Source organism: Esox lucius, chromosome 16 (genome assembly GCF_011004845.1).
Source record: "Esox lucius isolate fEsoLuc1 chromosome 16, fEsoLuc1.pri, whole genome shotgun sequence".
Taxonomy (NCBI): Eukaryota; Metazoa; Chordata; class Actinopteri; order Esociformes; family Esocidae; genus Esox; species Esox lucius.
In genome coordinates this window covers 34,331,161-34,352,388 of record NC_047584.1, presented here as the reverse complement: position 1 = coordinate 34,352,388, position 21,228 = coordinate 34,331,161, and the positions used below count along the sequence as shown (strand labels likewise).

At 40.5% G+C, this 21,228-nt stretch overlaps 1 protein-coding gene and 1 long non-coding RNA gene across 3 annotated transcripts in view; both read left to right on the top strand.

The window, feature by feature from the left end:
- The first annotated feature begins 982 nt into the window (after positions 1-982).
- Positions 983-2,782, top strand: mid1ip1a (MID1 interacting protein 1a). Its single transcript, XM_010899417.5, has one exon. It carries the CDS (start codon positions 1,522-1,524, stop codon positions 2,002-2,004), a length of 483 nt encoding a protein of 160 aa, XP_010897719.1. The 5' UTR covers positions 983-1,521; the 3' UTR covers positions 2,005-2,782.
- A 2,719-nt stretch (positions 2,783-5,501) lies between these two features.
- The window catches only part of si:dkey-100n23.5, a 62,455-nt gene continuing 46,728 nt past the window's right edge, over positions 5,502-21,228 (top strand). For both annotated transcript variants that reach the window (XR_003777185.2, XR_003777186.2), the window contains exons 1-7: positions 5,502-5,702; positions 7,232-7,284; positions 8,664-8,718; positions 9,637-9,693; positions 9,807-9,867; positions 13,273-13,360; positions 20,642-20,731. This is a non-coding gene — a long non-coding RNA (cyclic AMP receptor-like protein A). The remainder of the gene's footprint in view (positions 5,703-7,231; positions 7,285-8,663; positions 8,719-9,636; positions 9,694-9,806; positions 9,868-13,272; positions 13,361-20,641; positions 20,732-21,228) is intronic.

Here is a 21,228-nt window from a genome sequence, read left to right as displayed (position 1 = left end):
GAGTGAAGAAAGATAGAGAACAATGTAGAAAGATGCATAGATGTCCTGTGCCATGTCATAAGAATTTCACTTCTCAGAGTAACGCTGTGTTATTTGGTGTCAATAAAAAATACTTTGACTGTGTTAGACTACAGTTAGGCAAGACTGAGAGGTATTATTTAAACATGGATTCCAAAGTGGCAACACTGAGCCAAAATGGGCCCCCAAAAGATTTGCTCCATATGAACCAAACGACTTCAAACGGGGAATTTCATGGCTACCTTATGCCTGATTGTGAGTGTACTTATATACTATGTGCATACAGTATGAATGGCATATTACACATCCAGCTCAAAATGGGTTTTTAAAAATGTATTTATTTTGCAAAAGTCCTAGACTGCCTCTTTAAGATCCTCTTAAAAGACTTTGGGCTGCCTAGGTTTTGGAAGACAGATAAGCCTCGTTTGCAAAATCACTTATCCAGGAGATGGATGAAGAGGTTTCATAATAGTTGCATAATTGTACTCAGAAAACTCAGCGTTGATCCTCTGCTTTGCATATAACAGAAATCTAGCGCACCGATTGGTCAATAGACAGCTAGAACAGCCGCCCGGAAAGTCAGCAAGACATACGATTGGTTTCAATGGGAGATACGGGTAGTGGGCTGATGGCTTTGTAGATGAATATTCATAACCCGGTACACAGACCTCGCCCTGTATTGCTCATGCTGAGAAAATGTATGGTTCCATATGTAATGGGTCCTTTTAAAATTGGCATGGTCTACAAGGCTGGAACACATTTGCCAATTAGAATTTATTTTTAATATGATTTCAAGCTAGACTAAACTATTATTTTCTTTTTAGTTTGTGTGCTTGTGTCTGTAAATGCTTTGAAAAAGTGCACTATAAATCATTTTTTCGTTTCAGTAGCATTAGCGCGCAACTGTCTGAATTTCACCAACATACAGAAAGACTTGAAATACTTCTATGTTGAGGTTTTCTTATGTTTGCTATACATTCAAAAGATAATGGGCACTGAACAAAACACAACTTTCCTATGGGCACTGGTGCAGGTATATCGCTACAAGGAAGCCGCTCCTGCTCATACAATCCGTGCCAACTGGTTTTTTTCTGCCTGGGTGCTATTATAGGTCATTAGAGCCGGATACAACAACAGAGAAAGAACAAGAAAGAACTCCTGACAAACAGGTTCTGGACACGCCCTTGGAAACGAAACCACCTGCTCTATAAAGAATCGTACGTAGAACCAGCGACAGAACAGCAACAAAAAGTACACGGAAAAGGTGAACGAAGATACAAGGGAACAACTGATTAACTTCACCTCAGCTTTAAACACGCAAAGCTGCACTGACACGAATTACCAGCAACCAATCTCAGCAGCAGCATTACAAAACGACGAGCCTATTTTCCAAAGCCGATTAGGAAAATTGCTACAGGGTATAACGAAGAGAGAAACGATCAAGCTCCAATTTATATTTATAACGTTCGTTTATTAGTTGGAGAACAAACAACAGTTGCCAAGATGATGCAGCTCTCAGAATCCCATTCCCACCTGCAGAAGAACTCTCTGTTCAACTCCATGAACCGCTTCATCGGTGCAGTCAACAACATGGACCAGACTGTTATGGTGCCTAGTCTGCTGAGGGATGTTCCCTTAGAAGAGGAGAGGGAGGTGGCCGCCCCGAAAAGCTCGGGAAACAGCGACATCGAGGACGGTGACATGTACAGTTACTATCAGCTGCTTAAGTCCATCCGCTGTGAAATAGAGTGGGGAGTGATGCGCGCGGGGGAAGCCGAGAAGCGCAAGGAGAGCCGGGCTCCCATCTCTAGATTGGATTCAGAGGAGGAGGATTCTGAGGTTTCGTCCGAGGAAGACGAGGATAACCTGCAGAAGCAGTTTCAGTTCCACATGACGGGGCTCCACGGCGTGCTGTCCAAGCTGACGCAACAAGCCAACACCCTCACCAAACGCTACAAGCAGGAGATCGGCATTGGAGGCTACTAAAGTGCACCTGAAGGAACCCTCATTCCCTGATGATCGATTGTGTATTATTTAGCAGGAAGGAATTGACCTGAACTGAACTGAATATCACTGATGACATTATTTTCGAATGAATTAACGAACGAAAGAAAAAAAGAGAAAGATGTTCTTCTCGCTGTATGGTATTATTTAACCTTTTGTGGTATATTGTGTTGATCCAAAGTAATGTTGTGGTTGACTTTCAATGTGGTATACCCGGGTTCCATCTACCCTGTTTTGCACTCTGATGTTTTACGCATCCTGTCCTATTTTACTCACCGTGTTCAACGGCGCCACGTGCCTTCAGCTCAACACAGACAATAGTACGTAAGGATACTTGTATTTAATATTGATGTATTCTCTGTTAGGCCTACCTCGCTGTGTTTGAGAGCTGTATATTTCAAGGTTGAAAAAGTGTATGACCGCAGACATTTGGCGACATTGTGAACTGCATACGATTTAGAATGTCTAATGATGCCAATGTTTCAAATAGTTTGTAGATATCTTGTAATTCTCCCTGTTGTGATGAATGTGTCTTTATTATGTGCTCAGCTTCATGGAGGAGGCTTGAAAGAATTTTGCCTTTGATCCCAGTGCTGCCCCAATATGATCAATGAACTGGAATCAACTGATGTTTCTTCTGCATAGAGAATAATGAAGGATTCCAAGAGATTATGTCATTTGTGTGTTGTAATTGCCATAGTATTTATGGAGAGGTGAAATATTTTATTTATACTAGAAATAAAAAAAATTATACATGAAATGAATGTTATGCATGGTTTTTGCCTGACAACATCAAAGGCTCTGGAATCCTGTAAATCTGGAAGAAAACGTAGAGAAAAGTAAAGCCCAAAAACAAAGCAATAGGACTGGTTCCAATAAAAATGGTGTAAGTAGAGAAAAAATATAGGATGGCACCAAGTCATGGTAAAAAATGTTTTTCCAGATGATGATTTAGTTAAGGATATATTTAAATCAGTTTAATATATTTCCATAACTTGTCTAACTAATCTGTAGACAAATAACATTTTTGTAACATAATATTTGCTAAAAGCAATGTTGGTACAATGTAGGTGTAAGTGGGAATTGTGAAATAGTACAGTATTTAATAGTTGTCACCATAAGATGGTACAGTAAGTCAATCTGGATAAAAGTGTCTGCTAAATGATGTAAATGTTATGTAACAGGGTTCAACAAACTGAACATGTTAGATTACAGTAATAATACAAATCCAATCTTTGGTTAGGTAAACATGCATTCAAAATGCTCATATTGAATGCTATATCCTGTAATAACTGGCCACTCAAGGCTTTGGATCCAGACTGAAGGTTTTATCATTTAATTCATATTTTTGAATTTGCTCTCAGCCCCACCCTGGGTAGACATCAACATCCTGGCTGCAGGAGCTTCCAAACAGACACTGACTCTAGGAACAAACAGACACTGACTGTAGGAACAAACAGACACTGACTCTAAGAACAAACAGACACTGACTCTAGGAACAAACATACACTGACTGTAGGAACAAACTGACACTGACTCTAGGAACAAACAGACACTGACTGAAGGAACAAACAGACACTGACTGTAGGAACAAACAGACACTGACTGTAGGAACAAACAGACACTGACTCTAGGAACAAACAGACACTGACTCTAGGAACAAACAGACACTGACTGTAGGAACAAACAGACACTGACTCTAGGAACAAACAGACACTGACTGTAGGAACAAACAGACACTGACTCTAGGAACAAACAGACACTGACTCTAGGAACAAACAGACACTGACTGTAGGAACAAACAGACACTGACTCTAGGAACAAACAGACACTGACTCTAGGAACAAATAGACACTGACTCTAAGAGGTTCCTTTGTTTTATCTTTTGTGTACATTTTTCAATAATGTGTATTCATCTGTTTTTTTATTTCAAGGGAAAGAAATCTCTTTTTAATGAGATTCAATCCCACAAAAAATTTCCATAATTTTATGCTATCACTTATCACTGAAAAATGATTCATCATGTTCAACTCCAAGTATTATTTTCTTCTGAAAGGGACAGAAATGTTCTGGGTTATAAAAACAAAAGGTTACTGATTTGAATCCCAGAGCTGAGAAGTTGAAAATCTTTTGTTTACTTGAGCATTGAACTTAAGCCTAATAACTCCTGTAAGTTGCTCTGCGTAAAAGGGTCTGCTAAATATTGAACAAATACATGCAAAATTTTTTCTGATGAAAATGTTAGCGATTCATGTAATCTACTTGACACCTTTGTGCTTACTTTAGCTGAGAAATTTCACTTGAGTTTTAGGCGTTGGCAACAAAATGTTTCCATTGAAAATACCTGTTGCCCGTCTGTCTGGGGTGGTTACAGATTAATGTACAAACAAAATAGCTCTTTAGTACTGAATTTTTTTTTAATCCTAGCAATGAAGCATCTCTGGGGTTTCTAGTATATTGCCAATATACCATGGCTAAGTGCTGAGTCCAGGCACTGAACAACGCTTCATACCTAAGAACTGCTCTCAGCCGCGGTATATTGGTCATATACCACACCTTGTGCCTCAATGCTTAAATACGATAGTCGATGATCCAAGAAAGCATAATAGTAATGAACGTTGTATGTGATGAGGTGTTTGGGAGTTACTAGGTGGAGGGAGAATTTGTATCTTCTGTTTTCACAGTGTTGCCTCATCGTTGCCACGGGGAATGTGCCATGTTAGAAGCCACTGGGTGCAGCTTGGGTTTAAAAAATATGAATAAAGTCTTGGACGCACATTTCTAGTGCGCGCGCACACACACACACACACACACATACACAGACACACACTCACACGCTAAACAACACAGGTATATTGCATAACGAAAGACATAATCCACATTAATCACAGGTCTTTGAAAATCTTTATCGTGAGAACAGCACCAACTCAGTTAATATGACTGTAAAAGAATAGTACAAATTCAAGTGTAGATGTCAACAATAACACCTCTAACACCTGTGGCCAAAGCCTGAAGACATAACATGCCTTTACACACCAGTCACAACCCCCACAATTCCTTCACCTAGTATTCACTAGTGTTGCATGCAGTTTAACTGGAAATATGGGTTATGTTCTCTGTCAGTTTTCTTTTTCATTTTGATAAGGTACTGTGACCAATTTCAGGCCAATGGTAGAGCTTGTCTGCTCTGTTGGTATTCGATAATAGCATGTATATCTTTAGTTTTAAAAATAACCTCAGTAACAATGACAACAATTTCGATTTGTCTGATAACAGCATTAGGAAGCCATTAGAAAAACATGAACATCCTTATCAGTTGTTGAGACTTGTGAAAATGACCATGCACTTGAGAAAACACTATCAAAGGGATAAAAAAACGAATGTGAGGGTCTGTAGAATTGTTATAATGTCCTTTGATATGCTTAATTAAATAAGAACGTGTATTGATCTTTCTGATCTCTTCTAGCGTTTGCATTCTCCATTCTGTTTGTCCTTAGCCGTACACTGTAGCTAGCTAGGAAGTTTATGTCATGATCAAATACTACATGATATGCACGTCAAACCATGAAAATAGTGTTAGAACGATTTAAAAAGAAATGGATAGTAACACTATAACTCCATTAAATAACGACAGTAGACGCTGTATTTTCTTTAATGCAGATTCTGATGACTATCGATGTGTAAGTAGCTAGCGTCGTAGATAACAACAGTGTTCATTGAGCATGGGAAACTGACCAATAAGATACATCTTGCTAGCATATAAGCATGCTAACATCAACTCAAAGATACTGGCAGTGTGGTTACCTTGTCTGTTGACAGATCCAGTGTGCAGACATATTTTAGAAAATAAAATGTAGACCGTGCGCGAGTTGGTGACCAGTAATAAAATTGGTGCTGATGCCATAGTTGTTGTAGTCTAGGTAGCTTAATACTCGAACTATGTAGTTGGTTTCGGCAAGTTTAATGGTTACGTTGACTTCGTGTCATGTTGCTTGTGACGAGTAGAAAGCTTAGTTTACTATTTTGACACCTTTCAATAGTTAACATGATTAGATTACCTGACTTTAGGTACTAAAGAGCTAGTGCTTCGTTCACTTTTCTATGTGTGAGGATGTATATAAGTTTCAGTGGTATCTTTCTGTCCGTCGAAGGTGTTTTGATGGTAAAGCTGCAGAATCACTGGTCACACACTGCTATTCTCACGGCAGTTGCAAGTGTGTGTTCAACTGTATCGGGCATATTCAGAGGGACAGCCTTGCCATCAACTGTAGTGGTTTAAGATTGAGCTTGTGAATCTGTCTCAAACAGTCTGTTTTGCTATCTCTATGTAAACAGCCTCTCAAGTAAACTACCTTGCTTTACTCCATGTTGTCATCACATACGTGGCATAATTTGCATGGGAATGCTGCAGTAATGTTGTCCAGCCTGGGGCCCTCAGAAACCCTAGCTTAGCCAATTGCCCTGGTTCCATTGAAAACATTCAACAGTCTCATCCAGACTAACACTAGTGAGTAGGTATGCCATTTTAGTGCTGCTTTTCTTCTGGCTGCATAGGATTAGACCAATTCCCTAAATGAAAAGCATTCCTAAAATTTGAAAAGGAACTCTGATGATCCAAGCCATACCCATATAGAAGGAATACTTGAGTTTTAATTAAATTCCTGTACTAACTTTGCAATAGAATGAGCCAACCTCAGCCGTGGCTAATTTTGCACAAATGCAAACAGATTAGGGAATGCCAACTGTATGTGAAATGTAACAGGTCAGGCTGCAGGTCTCGTCTTTATCCCACTGTCAAACAAAACCATTTCCTGTGAAATCTGTGTGCTTTTATTATTTAGTAAATACAGTGTAAACAGTGCCTTGGATTCCAGCAGCCCGTGTCTTTATTATCAGTCACTTTGAGAGGTCACTGTGCCTCTGTTTCCTGTTGGGATGGAAGGTCACTTGCAGCAGTGAACTGCTGACTGCAGGTTGTTCTATGTGGAATTGTCTCTGTACCAAACGAAGGGCAACTCGACAGCCTTGATGGCAATACTTAGCTGTTATGCAAGTTACACATTTTCAACACTCTTGCTCACTTTCTATCTACTTTTATTAGCCTAAATAACTTTGTGTTTTCATTAACCTGTAATAACATCTAGGCAGCTTGTATTAGATACCAGGTGAACACCTCCTGAAACTTAAATACTGTGTCTTCCCGCTGCAGGTGGTGATTCTAAGAGTGAAGCGAGCCACAGGGACCTTCTCACTAATAGGATGGTGAGTATTAGCCTAGTTAAACCAGCACTTACTTTATTACTAATTTCAGTATGATTAATTAAATTAGTCTAGTATTGGGAACCGATTGAATTAGGATAATACTCAGATTTATGTCTTGGCTTTGCTTCTTCAACCTGGGGAAATCTATATTGTTTGTGGGTTAGTCTCAGGTCCGTCCCAGCACCTACACACCTGATTCAATGTCATGTCATCGGGCGCTTGATTAATGGAAATAGGTTTGTTAGTGCTGGACTAGTGCAAAAGCCTGCACGCCCTGTGTTTAATGTGTTGGATAAGAGGCATATAACCTTCAGTCATTTATTGAACTTCTATAGTGCATTCAGATGATCTCTTCAAGAGCAATGAACAAACAGTCAACATTTCTTGACAGGTCTGCCAACCTTACATTGTTGGTGGCTGGTCCTTTTAAGGGTCAAGGGTAGGAGGTTATTGCACTGGAAAAATAATCAATTTAAATTCTTGGGGAGTGCTGTTCTCTTTCTTTGCTACAGAGGTCATATAGAGGACAGACATTGATAGTAAGCCTGGCAGCCTCTCTGAATCCTATTGCACGGTTAAGCTATGCCTGAATACTGGAGGAATGTTGTTCCTGTAGCGTAGAAAGAGAACGGCACTCCCCAAAAATGTAAATGGATTATGCCCGAATACTGAAGACATTTTAAAAGGTGAAGCTATGCCCGAATTCTGAAGGAATGTTAAAAGTTGAAGAAGCTTTGCCTGAATTCGGAAGGAATGTTAAAAGGTGAAGAAGCTATGCCTGAATTCGGAAGGAATGTTAAAAGGTGAAGAAGCTATGCCCAAATACTGAAGGAATGTTAAAAGGTGAAGAAGCTATGCCTGAATTCTGAAGGATTGTTAAAAGTTGAAGAAGCTTTGCCTGAATTCGGAAGGAATGTTAAAAGGTGAAGAAGCTATGCCCAAATACTGAAGGAATGTTAAAAGGTGAAGAAGCTATGCCTGAATTCTGAAGGAATTTTAAAAGGTGAATAAGCTATGCCTGAATTCTGAAGGAATGTTAAAAGGTGAAGAAGCTATGCCCGAATTCTTAAGGAATGTTAAAAGGTGAAGAAACTATGCCTGAATTCTGTAGGAATGTTAAAAGGTGAAGCTATGCCTGAATTCTGAAGGAATGTTAAAAGGTGAAGAAGCTATGCCTGAATTCTGAAGGAATGTTAAAAGGTGAAGAAGCTATGCCTGAATTCTGAAGGAATGTTAAAAGGTGAAGCTATGCCCCGAATTCTGAAGAAATGTTAAAAGGTGAAGAAGCTATGCCCAAATTCTGAAGGAATGTTAAAAGAATGCAGGAAACTGTTTAGGATTGTGTCATTTTAGCTATTGTCTCTCATTTCTTCCCTCAGCTTTTTTATGCTGTTCATAATCTGGCTACTGCGTAGATATCACTCCTTGGCCCAGGTAATTGTGTTTATGTCTGTGTGTGAGTTTCAGAGAGCATGTGAATGCCAAATTCTTTACCATAGCAAGTCTGTTCAATTTGGCATGACGAATAACAGGGTAATTGAAAAGTACAAGTGAACCAACTATGACTTTAATTACCTAATGGTCTGTATTTAATAATGTGTTCTCCTTTATCCCCAAATCCCCAACTCTCCCTCCTCCTCTATACCCAACTGTTCTCCTTTACCCCAACTCTCCCTCCTCCTCTATTCCCCACCGTTCTCCTTTATCTCCAACTCTCCCTCCTCCTCTATTCCCCACTGTTCTCCTTTACCCCAACTCTCCCTCCTCCTCTATTCCCCACTGTTCTCCTTTATCTCCAACTCTCCCTCCTCCTCTATTCCCCACTGTTCTCCTTTATCTCCAACTCTCCCTCCTCCTCTATTCCCCACTGTTCTCCTTTACCCCAACTCTCCCCCTCCTCTATTCCCCACCGTTCTCCTTTACCCCAACTCTCCCTCCTCCTCTATTCCCCACTGTTCCCCTTTTTCTCCAACTCTCCCTCCTCCTCTATTCCCCACCGTTCTCCTTTACCCCAACTCTCCTTCCTCCTCTATTCTCCACAGTCTTCTTTAGCCCCAACTCGCCTCCTGTATTTTACAGATGTTGTTTTTGTGAATTCTGTGTTTACAGATGGTTGTTTTGTGAATTCTAATAATCGAATTGTATTCAATTAAACTGAATAAAATAAAAATGATGAGAAGGTAATTAAGGGACAGGGTTTTTGCAGGACTGAGTGACACCCTCATTTAGGTGTCTGTATAAAGTAGCTGTCTGCATGTAGCATTATGTCACATATTAAAAGGTTTGTGTGGAAGCTTCTTGTTGTGGGTCATGTGATCGGTGTGGCCCCTCCTACTGTCTCTGTGTCTACAGAAGATGATCTGCAGTCTGACAGTAGTGGCCTTCTTTGATAGTGTTGCCTACGTCATGGTGAGTTGCTACTGCACATACACATAGGAAAATAGGAACACAAAGACCTACAGTGACCAAATGAACCCCATCTCTCCCCCCTTTCTCTCCTCACTCCCCCTTTCCTTCCTCAGGGTGATCCCCATCCAGACAGCAGTCTCTGTAACCTCCAGGCTTGGTGGCTTACTTTTTTTGGTAAGATTCACTGTCATTCCTGTCTTAACATACACTACCCCTTAACATGCAATACCTTTTAAATACATAACCCCTTAAAATACCTTATCCCTTAACATGCATTACCCCTTGAATGCATTGCTCCTTAATGTAGATTACCCCGTAGCATAGCCATTAAAATACAACACCCTTATCAAACATTAGCCCGTAATATGCATTACCCTTTATTATACATTATTCTTTAAAATGCATTACCCCTTAGCTTTTCTCTACATATGACCGTACAGACACCCCTCATACAGCTTACATGACCTAGTTACTCTTTACTTAACTCCTGGACTGACCTTCTAACTCAGGCTATATTCTGCTTCCTCTGAACCTGGTCATAAATTACTAATGACATTCTAGTAAAATGTCATTAGTAAATATCTAAGGGTCTTTCAAGGTTATTTTAAAACAGTCAGCAGGTAACATCAACCTTTTAAATGAGCTAAGTTACTGAAGACCTGCTCCATGTCCCCCAACCCTTTACCTAAGGTCCTATGCCACTGCTTTCAGCCCTAAGAAGGCAGAATGTACTCTGCTCTGAACCCTGCTTCACCCTTGCTTACTGACTAAAGATCCAGAGGAGATTGGGACACAGACAGACACATTCCAACACACACAGACACACAAATACACGCACACACAGACAGGCTGCAGGGTTGACTAACAGAGGGGCATTGTACTACATCACCAGGGTCAGTAGCTTTATGTCACCGCTCTTCATCATGAATAGAGAGAGGAAGAGAGTGAGAGGAAGAAAGAGGGAGGGACTGAGAGTGAAATGTTAATTTAGAGGGGGAAGAGAACATGGCCAGAGAGAGTGGTGTAATTCAGAAAAATATATTTTATGAAGCCCATTTTCATCAGCTGTTGCTTATGAAGATGCCCAGGCTGAAACCCCATTGAGCCAGCAGCATGAAGTGGATGCACAGTGGCTAGGAAAAATGCCCTAAAAGGGTGAGAATCTAGGGAGGAACCAACAGAGGAGCCAGAGATTATAACTATACTTGACCTATTCAGGCTAATTCAAAATGTTCACCTGTGTGTTCTGTGCGATTGGCCTTTCCCTATTCAAAATCTTCGTCATAAGCCACGTCTTCTTCATTGGGAGCATCTGATGTTACTGTCCTCAGTGATCCAGGAGGAGAGAGGTTCAGGAGGGTTCAGTTGAAAGTGATCTAGGAGGAGAGAGGTTCAGGAGGGTTCAGTTGAAGGTGATATCGGAGGAGAGAGGTTCAGGAGGGTTCAGTTGAAAGTGATCTAGGAGGAGAGAGGTTCAGGAGGGTTCAGTTGAAGGTGATCTAGGAGGAGAGAGGTTCAGGAGGGTTCATTTGAAGGTGATATAGGAGGAGAGAGGTTCAGGAGTGTTCAGTTAAAGGTGATATAGGAGGAGAGAGGTTCAGGAGGGTTCAGTTGAAGGTGATATAGGAGGAGAGAGGTTCAGGGGGTTCAGTTAAAGGTGATGTGGGAGGAGAGAGGTTCAGGAGGGTTCAGTTAAAGGTGATATAGGAGGAGAGAGGTTCAGGGGGGTTCAGTTAAAGGTGATGTGGGAGGAGAGAGGTTCAGGAGGATTCAGTTAAAGGTGATATAGGAGGAGAGAGGTTCAGGGGGGTTCAGTTAAAGGTGATCTAGGAGAAGAGAGGTTCAGGAAGGTTCAGTTGAAGGTGATCTCTGAGGAGAGAGGTTCAGGAGGGTTCAGTTGAAGGTGATCTCTGAGGAGAGAGGTTCAGGGGGTTTTAGTTTAAAGTGATATAGGAGGAGAGAGATTCAGGAGGGTTCAGTTAAAGGTGATGTAGGAGGAGAGAGGTTCAGGGGGGTTCAGTTAAAGGTGATCTAGGAGAAGAGAGTTTCAGGAAGGTTCAGTTGAAGGTGATCTAGGAGGAGAGAGGTTCAGGAGGGTTCAGTTGAAGGTGATCTAGGAGGAGAGAGGTTCAGGAGTGTTCAGTTAAAGGTGATATAGGAGGAGAGAGGTTCAGGAGGGTTCAGTTGAAGGTGATATAGGAGGAGAGAGGTTCAGGGGGTTCAGTTAAAGGTGATGTGGGAGGAGAGAGGTTCAGGAGGGTTCAGTTAAAGGTGATATAGGAGGAGAGAGGTTCAGGGGGGTTCAGTTAAAGGTGATGTGGGAGGAGAGAGGTTCAGGAGGATTCAGTTAAAGGTGATATAGGAGGAGAGAGGTTCAGGGGGGTTCAGTTAAAGGTGATCTAGGAGAAGAGAGGTTCAGGAAGGTTCAGTTGAAGGTGATCTCTGAGGAGAGAGGTTCAGGAGGGTTCAGTTGAAGGTGATCTCTGAGGAGAGAGGTTCAGGGGGTTTTAGTTTAAAGTGATATAGGAGGAGAGAGATTCAGGAGGGTTCAGTTAAAGGTGATGTAGGAGGAGAGAGGTTCAGGGGGGTTCAGTTAAAGGTGATCTAGGAGAAGAGAGTTTCAGGAAGGTTCAGTTGAAGGTGATCTAGGAGGAGAGAGGTTCAGGAGGGTTCAGTTGAAGGTGATCTAGGAGGAGAGAGGTTCAGGAGGGTTCAGATAAAGGTGATATAGGAGGAGATTGGTTCAGGAGGGTTCATTTGAAGGTGATATAGGAGGAGAGAGGTTCAGGAGGGTTCAGTTAAAGGTGATATAGGAGGAGAGAGGTTCAGGAGGGTTCATTTAAAAGTTGAATGTGCTTGTCAATGACGTGCTAAACCAAGTATGGGTTGGTGATTATGTAAGATGTAGTGTATATTCTGCCAGAACTGTCTGTGTAGTCATGAATGGCAGAGATTAAAGCCATCACTCAACACACACCCTCTCCACACACACACCCTCTCCACACACACACCCTCTCCACACTTACAAACCCTCCACCCACACACACACACGCACACACTCAATAGTCAAAGTGACAAAATATGTGTACTAACCTGTATAATGCTGTAATCACACACACACACACACACACACACACACACACACACACTGCAGTGATCTGAGTTCCAACTCTGGGGGAGCAGTAGTGGGTTAGAGACAGATTTAGGGAAAGAGATTCAACCTCATCTCCAGTCCCTGTGAACCTCTTTTCTCTCTCTTTCTCTCTGTCTCTACCATAGCCCCTTCAGTTCATGTCCCTCTATCTGTCTCCTTCACTTTGTCTCTCTCGCTCACTCTCTCCTTTGTCTCTCTCCTTCTCTCTGTATCTCCCTGTTTCTCTCTCCTCTCTCTTTCTGTCTCTCTGTCCATTTTTCATCATTATCTTTCTGCCAGTTCCAATCCTCATCCATCACCATCAGCCACAGGTTTCCCTCATATTACTTCAGAATGGGCCCTCATTCATCACAGCAGAGTCTCACACACACACACACACACCCACTGTGTTATGGTGTCAGTATGACTGATCCTCTGTCCTCCAGACTGGAGTGCCTTGGCTTGGGTGTGCCTGATCACAGTGAACCTCTACCTGAACCTGGTCAGAGAGACCAGTACCAGCCGTTATGAATTGTGAGTACCGCCCCACAACCCCACCTGGAGACTGGTATGTGTGTGTGTTAGCCCAAGGGTAGAAGTCCTGCTGTGCCTCATTAAGTCCATGTTGTGCTGCGATCCTCATCATTTCCTGTACATCTATATCTATACTATCTGTCTTCCTGTACATCTATACTATCTGTCTTCCTGTACATCTATACTATCTGTCTTCCTGTACATCTATATCTATACTATCTGTCTTCCTGTACATCTATACTATCTGTCTTCCTGTACATCTATACTATCTGTCTTTCCATACATCCGTATCTACAGTATGTTGGCTATGCGATCTGTCTTCCTGATTGGGTATAAAAAGAGCCTCTCAGAGTGGCAGTGTCTCTCAGAAGTCAAGATAGGCAGAGGATCACCAATTCCCCCAATGCTGTGGCGAAAAATAGTGGAGCAATATCAGAAAGGAGTTTCTCAGAGAAAAATTGCAAAGAGTTTGAAGTTATCATCATATATTACAGTGCATAATATCAGTGCATAATATCATCCAAAGATTCAGAGAATCTGGAACAATCTCTGTGCGTAAGGGTCAAGGCCGGAAAACCATACTGGATGCCCGTGATCTTCGCGCCCTCAGATGGCACTGCATCACATACAGGAATGATACTGTAATGGAAATCACAACATGGGCTCAGGAATCCTTCCAGAAAACATTGTCGGTGAACACAATCCACCGTGCCATTCGCCGTTGCCGGCTAAAACTCTATAGGTGAAAAAAGAAGCCGTATCTAAACAGGATCCAGAAGCGCAGGTGTTTTCTCTGGGCCAAGGATCATTTAAAATGAACTGTGGCAAAGTGGAAAAGTGTTCTTTGGTCAGATGAATCAAAATGTAAAGTTCATTTTGGAAAACTGGGACGCCATGTCATCCGGACTAAAGAGGACAAGGACAACCCAAGTTGTTATCAGCGCTCAGTTCAGAAGCCTGCATCTCTGATGGTATGGGGTTGCATGAGTGCGTGTGGCATGGGAAGCCTACACATCTGGAAAGGCACCATCAATACTGACAGTTATATCTGAGTTCTAGAACAACATATGCTCCCATCCAGACATCGTCTCTTTCAGGGAAGACCTTGCATTTTCCAACATGACAATGCCAGACCACATACTGCATCAATTACAATGTCATGGCTGCATAGAAGACGGATCCGGGTACTGAAATGGCCAGCCTGCAGTCCAGATCTTTGGCGCATCATAAAGAGGAAGGTGCGACAAAGAAGACCTAAGACAGTTGAGCAACTAGAAGCCTGTATTAGACAAGAATGCTTTTCATTAACTTGAGCAACTTGTCTCCTCAGTCCCCAGACGTTTGCAGTCTGTTATAAAAAGAAGAGGGGATGCCACACAGTGGTAAACATGGCCTTGTCCCAACTTTTTTGAGATGTGTTGATGCCATGAAATTTAAAATCAACTTATTTTCCCTTAAAGTGATACATTTTCTCAGTTTAAACATTTGATATGTCATCTATGTTGTATTCTGAATAAAATACTGAAATTTGAAACTTCCACATCATTGCATTCTGTTTTTGTTCACAGAACTGTACAGTGTCCCAACTTTTTTGGCATCAGGTTTGTATATACAGTTAGGTCCAGAAATTATTCGACACCGACACAAGTTTTTTGTTTTTTTGTTTGTTTACAAAAATATATTAATGTTACAGGTAAATAATGAATATGAGCGTCAATCTCTCAGCTTTAATTTGAAGGACCAAATAGAACTGGACAATTGACTATTGGCACTAGGTCACTAGTGTTTATTGATTTATTGATTGGCACTGGTTCATTAGTGTCTATTAGATACATTTGACTGAAATCTTAAACCAATTTCAGTCAGGTTTCCGACCTCACCACAGTACTGAAACGGCCCTGATTAAAGTTTTAAATGAATACTGATTCTGATGAAATAACAGTTCTGGTTCTATTAGATCTCAGTGCTGCATTTGACACTGTAGATCATAGAACAACTTTAGATGGCAAATTGGGTAGGACTCTCCGGGACAGTCCTTGATTGGTTCAGATCTTATCTAGATGGCCGTAGTTACTTTGTCACCATTGGTAATCATGAATCTGATAGGGTGGCTATGACATGCGGAGTTCCACAGGGATCAGTAATCGGACCGCTTCTGTTCAATCTCTAAATGCTACCTCTGGGCCAAATTCTACAAAACAACAACATTAACTACCACAGCTATGCCGATGATACTCAAATCACAAAAATACTGCAGGTATTGTTGATATTCTGGTTGATCATTCCCGATAAATGTTGCTGTCTGGCCCTGTGTAACTCATTGTTGAAGCTACCAAGGCTTTGTTTATAGATGTCATAGTGAATTTGAAGTTTAGTTTTCCTCCACTTACATTCTGCTTTCCTACATTCTCTATTCAGGGCACTTACCATCATGGTGGTTCTCCATGTTTTTTTCTGTTTGCTCATAGTTTTCTTTACCTTTACCGGTGCAACACGATCCATGACATTCAATATTTTAGCATTAAAATTATCCAAGTCAACTGACTCAGCACTTATTGTTGGAGAGATAGCTGTGGCTTCCATAAACTGAGGATTAGTATATTTGTTAACAGAAACAGAGTTTACTGGAACATTTGGGATGATAAGTGATTCAGAAATTATCACACAGGGCCAAGTCTAGTCATGACAGAGGAAATATCGAAACCTTTTGAGATGTGGCTTTAAGTGTGTGCAGGGGCCTAGGTTTCATTATACATGAGTGGGACATGTCCTCCCCACTTTTTTGAAAATGGCCTGTTGTCGTCCCCCCCCCCCCCCCCAATTTTTATCAACACAACTCTTATTATAAGAAAAGTTTTTTTTTGCCCTGTTAAAACACAGACGAAACTCATTAACAGATAACAAATCATTGCTAAAATAAGGACATTTGCCATGAATTTACAAAGGAAAATGTTTCATTCATGTTTAATTACTTTAGGTTAATGTACTTAAACTGTCAAGTAACAGAAATTTTGTAGGACAACATCAGGAAACCTTCTTTTTTTAAATTTAGGACTGTATTGTTACTGACTTTAATACTATCAAAACATCCCATCTATTTAAATGGTATTGAATGGCAAAAGCAGTGAATTGAGGATGTTAGCCACTGATTTACAAAGGATAAAGATTCATTCATGTTTATTTACTGTACAATTATGTACTTAAAATCCGGTAAAAATATGGTAAAAAGTCTGGCAGCACAGTCGCCAGTTCAAAGCTGTAAAAGTACAGGAAAATATTTAAATGAGCCGGAGTCATTCTGATCAATCTTTAAATGAGCCTGAGTCATTCTGGTCAATCTTTTAATGTATGTAGTTGTCCAATGAAAATTAAAAAAGCTATGTAGGACATGAGTTTTAAATGGGCTTTGTTCACTTATACTCCCCAACCCCTGCCAATGAAGTGTAACAGAATAAGAATAAATATCCTGTTTTCCTATATTTTAATATAATCATATCCAAAATGTGTATAAACTGCTACCACATAATGAAACTTAGCTTACTGACATGTTAAAGACTTTTGCAGAGCTACACTGGTTTCAAAAGATTTGGTTTTTGACCATTGCTCCTGCTTTCTGGAACAAATTACATATACATATATAAACAAATATAAATATATATATATATAAATAAAAATAATAAATTTGCTTTGGTTTTGAATGGTTAGATTACAAAGCAGAAGAGCTATGCATTATGGTTCTGATGCAGATGTGAAACAAATGTGGAGAAGTATATGATTAAGTTTTTTTTTTATTTGGCCATAATGTCCACTTACCCAAATGTTTAGTTGATCAAACCCCAGTTATACCAGCATCCTCTAGAAAGCCTCCAAAGCAGCAGAGAGCAGAATACACACTGTCAGCAATAAAGATTGTTGACAGTGAGGATGCTTGGGCCCATAATAGCATGCTCATTACATGTCTAGCAATCAATGAATTCACATTTGGCTCTAAGCTTCTGTGTCACAATTTTCTGTTGCAGATGACATTACAATCTTAACAAGCAATTTTGTTCACTGTAATGAAGCAATGTCATAAATCACGTTATGTTTCAATTAATAATTTGTTAATTCAAACATTGGTCATGTTAACAGCGTCAATACATAAAAAACATCATCTGTATATTTGGAAACCATATTACCAAACTAACTAACTACCTTTAGCTAGCTAAAAAAGCTAGCGCTACAAATTTACACTACTAGTCAGTTAGCTAGCTAGTGCAGTTAACGTAATGTTGTTGTACCATTTCAGTAGGAAAAAAAATAAATGCTCAGTCATCAGATCTAGAGTAAAGTGTACCTTTAACTTGGTCAGATTTTTTTAAAGATTACATTTGAAAGGGGTTTTTAAAAGAGTCAATTAAACAGAACGTTGCTGTACTGAAACGTTACAACTTACAGTGTAGTTTTGAAAATGCCGCGCTTTTCTGTGTACCAGTCTTCCGAAACGAGGAGGAGGGACTTAAACCTTCAGCGGTAGCCAACTTCGACACATACAGGTACTTTAGGAAAATTCACGTTTAGGATCCTTTTGGGAGGAAACCAAATGCTAGCAGCCATAGGGTCCATGTAAGGCTTATCAATCTCATTAATACCTGTAAAGAGAATTTTAATAATGGGTTGAACATTTTAATTATTTTAATAGTTTTCTGTCAAAACACTTTAATTTGTGAAAAGTTCCCCATAATTCAAATCAAAAACTGACACCTTCATATATTCTAGATTCATTACACATAAAGTGAAATATATAAATACTTTTTTGTTTCAATCTTGATGTAAAATGTACCTGTTAAGTACCGTCAAAAAACATACTTTTTACAGTGTAGAGGCTACGGTTACAACTAGCAATTTACCTAGTTGACATTACCTCTAGCTAATTGACTCCTGTAACATATAAATGAGGTAGATATCTATCATAGTATTTTTCTAAAACCGGTAAGGTGTGGTTAGGCTAACGTTATATATGGCAGGGTTTTAGACATATTTTTGGTCACTAGAGACCCCCATTGTATCTCTTGTTGGTTTTCTGTCTCTGTCATTATGTCTTATTGTTGTCACCTGTGCCTTGTTGCCTGTTTGTGTATTTAAGTCTCCCTTCTGAGTAATTTGCTCATTGTTTCCAGTGTCATGACCAAGTCTAGGTCTATCTCTTTGCTGTGCCTCTTCTGGAGTTTATATCTACTTTGTGAAACTGGTATGGTTCCTTTTTCTTCTTTATTGACTTTTGCTCTTTGAAATTTCTGGAGTACTCAGATGTTTACATTTTGGATATTTCCTATGAAAGTTTGGACATTCCTATTCATCTAATAAAAGATTAGAAGACATTGCACAGAACGGTCATCTGGTTTTCTGCATTTGGGTTCACCTTTTTGATCTGTTCAAGTTTTCACACTTGTTCTAACCCTGTGTTCCTGACAATATATGAATGATAGTTGCAAAATATATATTAGCTTGTTAGCTAATGTTATTTCGCTAGCTAGCAAACAGTCTACATTACAGTAGGTTCACCTCACTCACAGCTAGCCACCGTATGGGAGTCTATTAGCATGGCACATCTTGACGTGGCAATATTTGCCCACTCTTCTTTGCAAAAGCTCCAAATCTGTCAGATTGCGAGGACATCTCCTGTGCACAGACCTCTTCAGATCACCCCACAGATGTTCAATTGGATTCAGGTCTGGACTCTGGCTGGGCCATTCCAAAACGTTAATCTTCTTCTGGTGAAGCCATGCTTTTGTGTATTTGGATGTGTGCTTTGGGTTGTTGTCGTGCTGAAAGGTGAACTTCCTCTTCATCTTCAGCTTTCTAATGGACTCCGGAAGGTTTTGTGCCAAAATTGCCTGGAATTTGGAACTGTTCATAATTCCCTCCACCCTGACTAAGGCCCCGGTTCCAGCTGAAGAAAAACAGCCCCAAAGCATGATGCTGCCACCACCATGCTTCACTGTGGTTATTGTGTTCTTTAGGTGATTTGCAGTGTTGTTTTTGCACCAAACATACCTTTTGAAATTATGGCCAAAAAGTTCAACCTTGGTTTCATCAGACCATAACACATTTTCCCACATGCTTTTGGGGGACTTGATGTTGGTGTTTGCAAACTTCAGCCATGCTTGCATGTTTTTCTTTGTAAGAAAAGGCTTCTGTCTTGTCACCTTACCCCATACCCCATTCATATGGGAGATTGTTGTCACATGTAGCACACAGCCAGTACTTGCCAGGAATTCCTGCAGTTCCTTTAATGTTGCTGTAGGCCTCTTGGAAGCCTCCATGACCAGTTTTCTTCTCGTCTTTAAATCAATTTTTGGAGGGACGTCCAGTTCTTGGTAATGTCTCTGTCATGCCATTTTTTTCTCCACTTGATGATCACTGTCTTCACTGTGTTCCTTGGTATATCTAATGCTTTGGAAATTATTTTGTACACTTCTTCTGACTGATATCTTTCAACAATGAGATCCCTCTGATGCTTAGGAAGCTCTCTGTGGACCATGGCTTTGCTCTGAGATGCAACTAAGAAAATGTCAGGAAAATCCTATTAGAACAGCTGAACTTTATTTGTGATTAATTAGTCACATTAAATGATGACAGGTGTGTAATGACTTCTATTTAACATGAGTTTGAATGTGATTGGTTAATTCTGAGCACAGCCACATCCCCAGATATAAGAGGGTGTGCACACTTATGCATCTAGGTTATTGTAAGGTTTTTATTGTTCATTTTTCACCCTTGAAGATTTCAGTTTGTTTTTCAATTGATTTGTTCACATTATAGGTCACATTAAAAGTGGAAAAATTTCTGACATGATTTATCTTTGTCTCATTCTTTTACATCACAAAACCCTGGCATTTTAACAGGGGTGTGTAGACTTTTTATATCCACTGTACCTACGTTACAACTGTGTCACTATTCGATTCATCACCTACTCCTTCCACTTCTATGCTCCGCCCACCTGATCCTCCCCAGAAGACCGTGTGATGTCACTAGGAGACGGTTTCCCCGCATTTCCATAGGAACGGTTGGAAGTGCGTGGAAATCATTCTGTGATGAATGGGAAAGAATGAGGGCCAATAAGAGAGAGGTCTGTGTGTGTGTGTCTATGCTTTCAGTGTGTATGTGATATTCTTGTATACTCTCCGCAGAGATTTCCATCATTCAATGGATTAATTTGTGTCATGGCATGGAGACCCCTATGCCTGGTATTTTAGTGGTCTCTTCCATAGCTAATCAGTGTGTGCTCTTCTCTCTTAGACTGTACCACCTGATGGCCTGGGGGGTGCCCCTGGTCATGGCCTCCCTGCCCTTGTTAAATGGTTACTATGGACCTGCTGGAGCCTGGTGGTGAGTTCCTTCCTCTGTCTGTTTCTAAGATGCTGGCCAAGCATTTGGAGTTGTTTTTATCTTCAGTGCCCTTTCCTTTGCCTTTGGTTTTATTTTTGGGTTTAATGACATCCTACATACTCCCCCATATTCATCTATAGTCAATCTGTCTCTGTCGCTTTGACCTGAGTGTTGTTATCAAAGGACTGAACAAAATGTCCCAACTTGCTTTTGAGTTCATTTGTCCATTTCTGTTAGATTGATTGTCTTGAGGGAACTGAGATAAAAGAAGACAAGGAACAAAGGAAAATGCGGAATGAACAAAAAGCTTTTATCGGAATCGGGACAGAGCCCTAGTCTCCGAGCTGCTTTCCCTTTTTAGTCTGACTTTATTAATAGAGACAGCTGTGCTCCTTCCTCCACCATGGTCACAGAATCCTCTCCCTCCCACTCTTCCCCCTCCCACTCTCCCTCCTCCCACTCCTCCCCCTCCCACTCTCTATACCTCCTTTACTCCC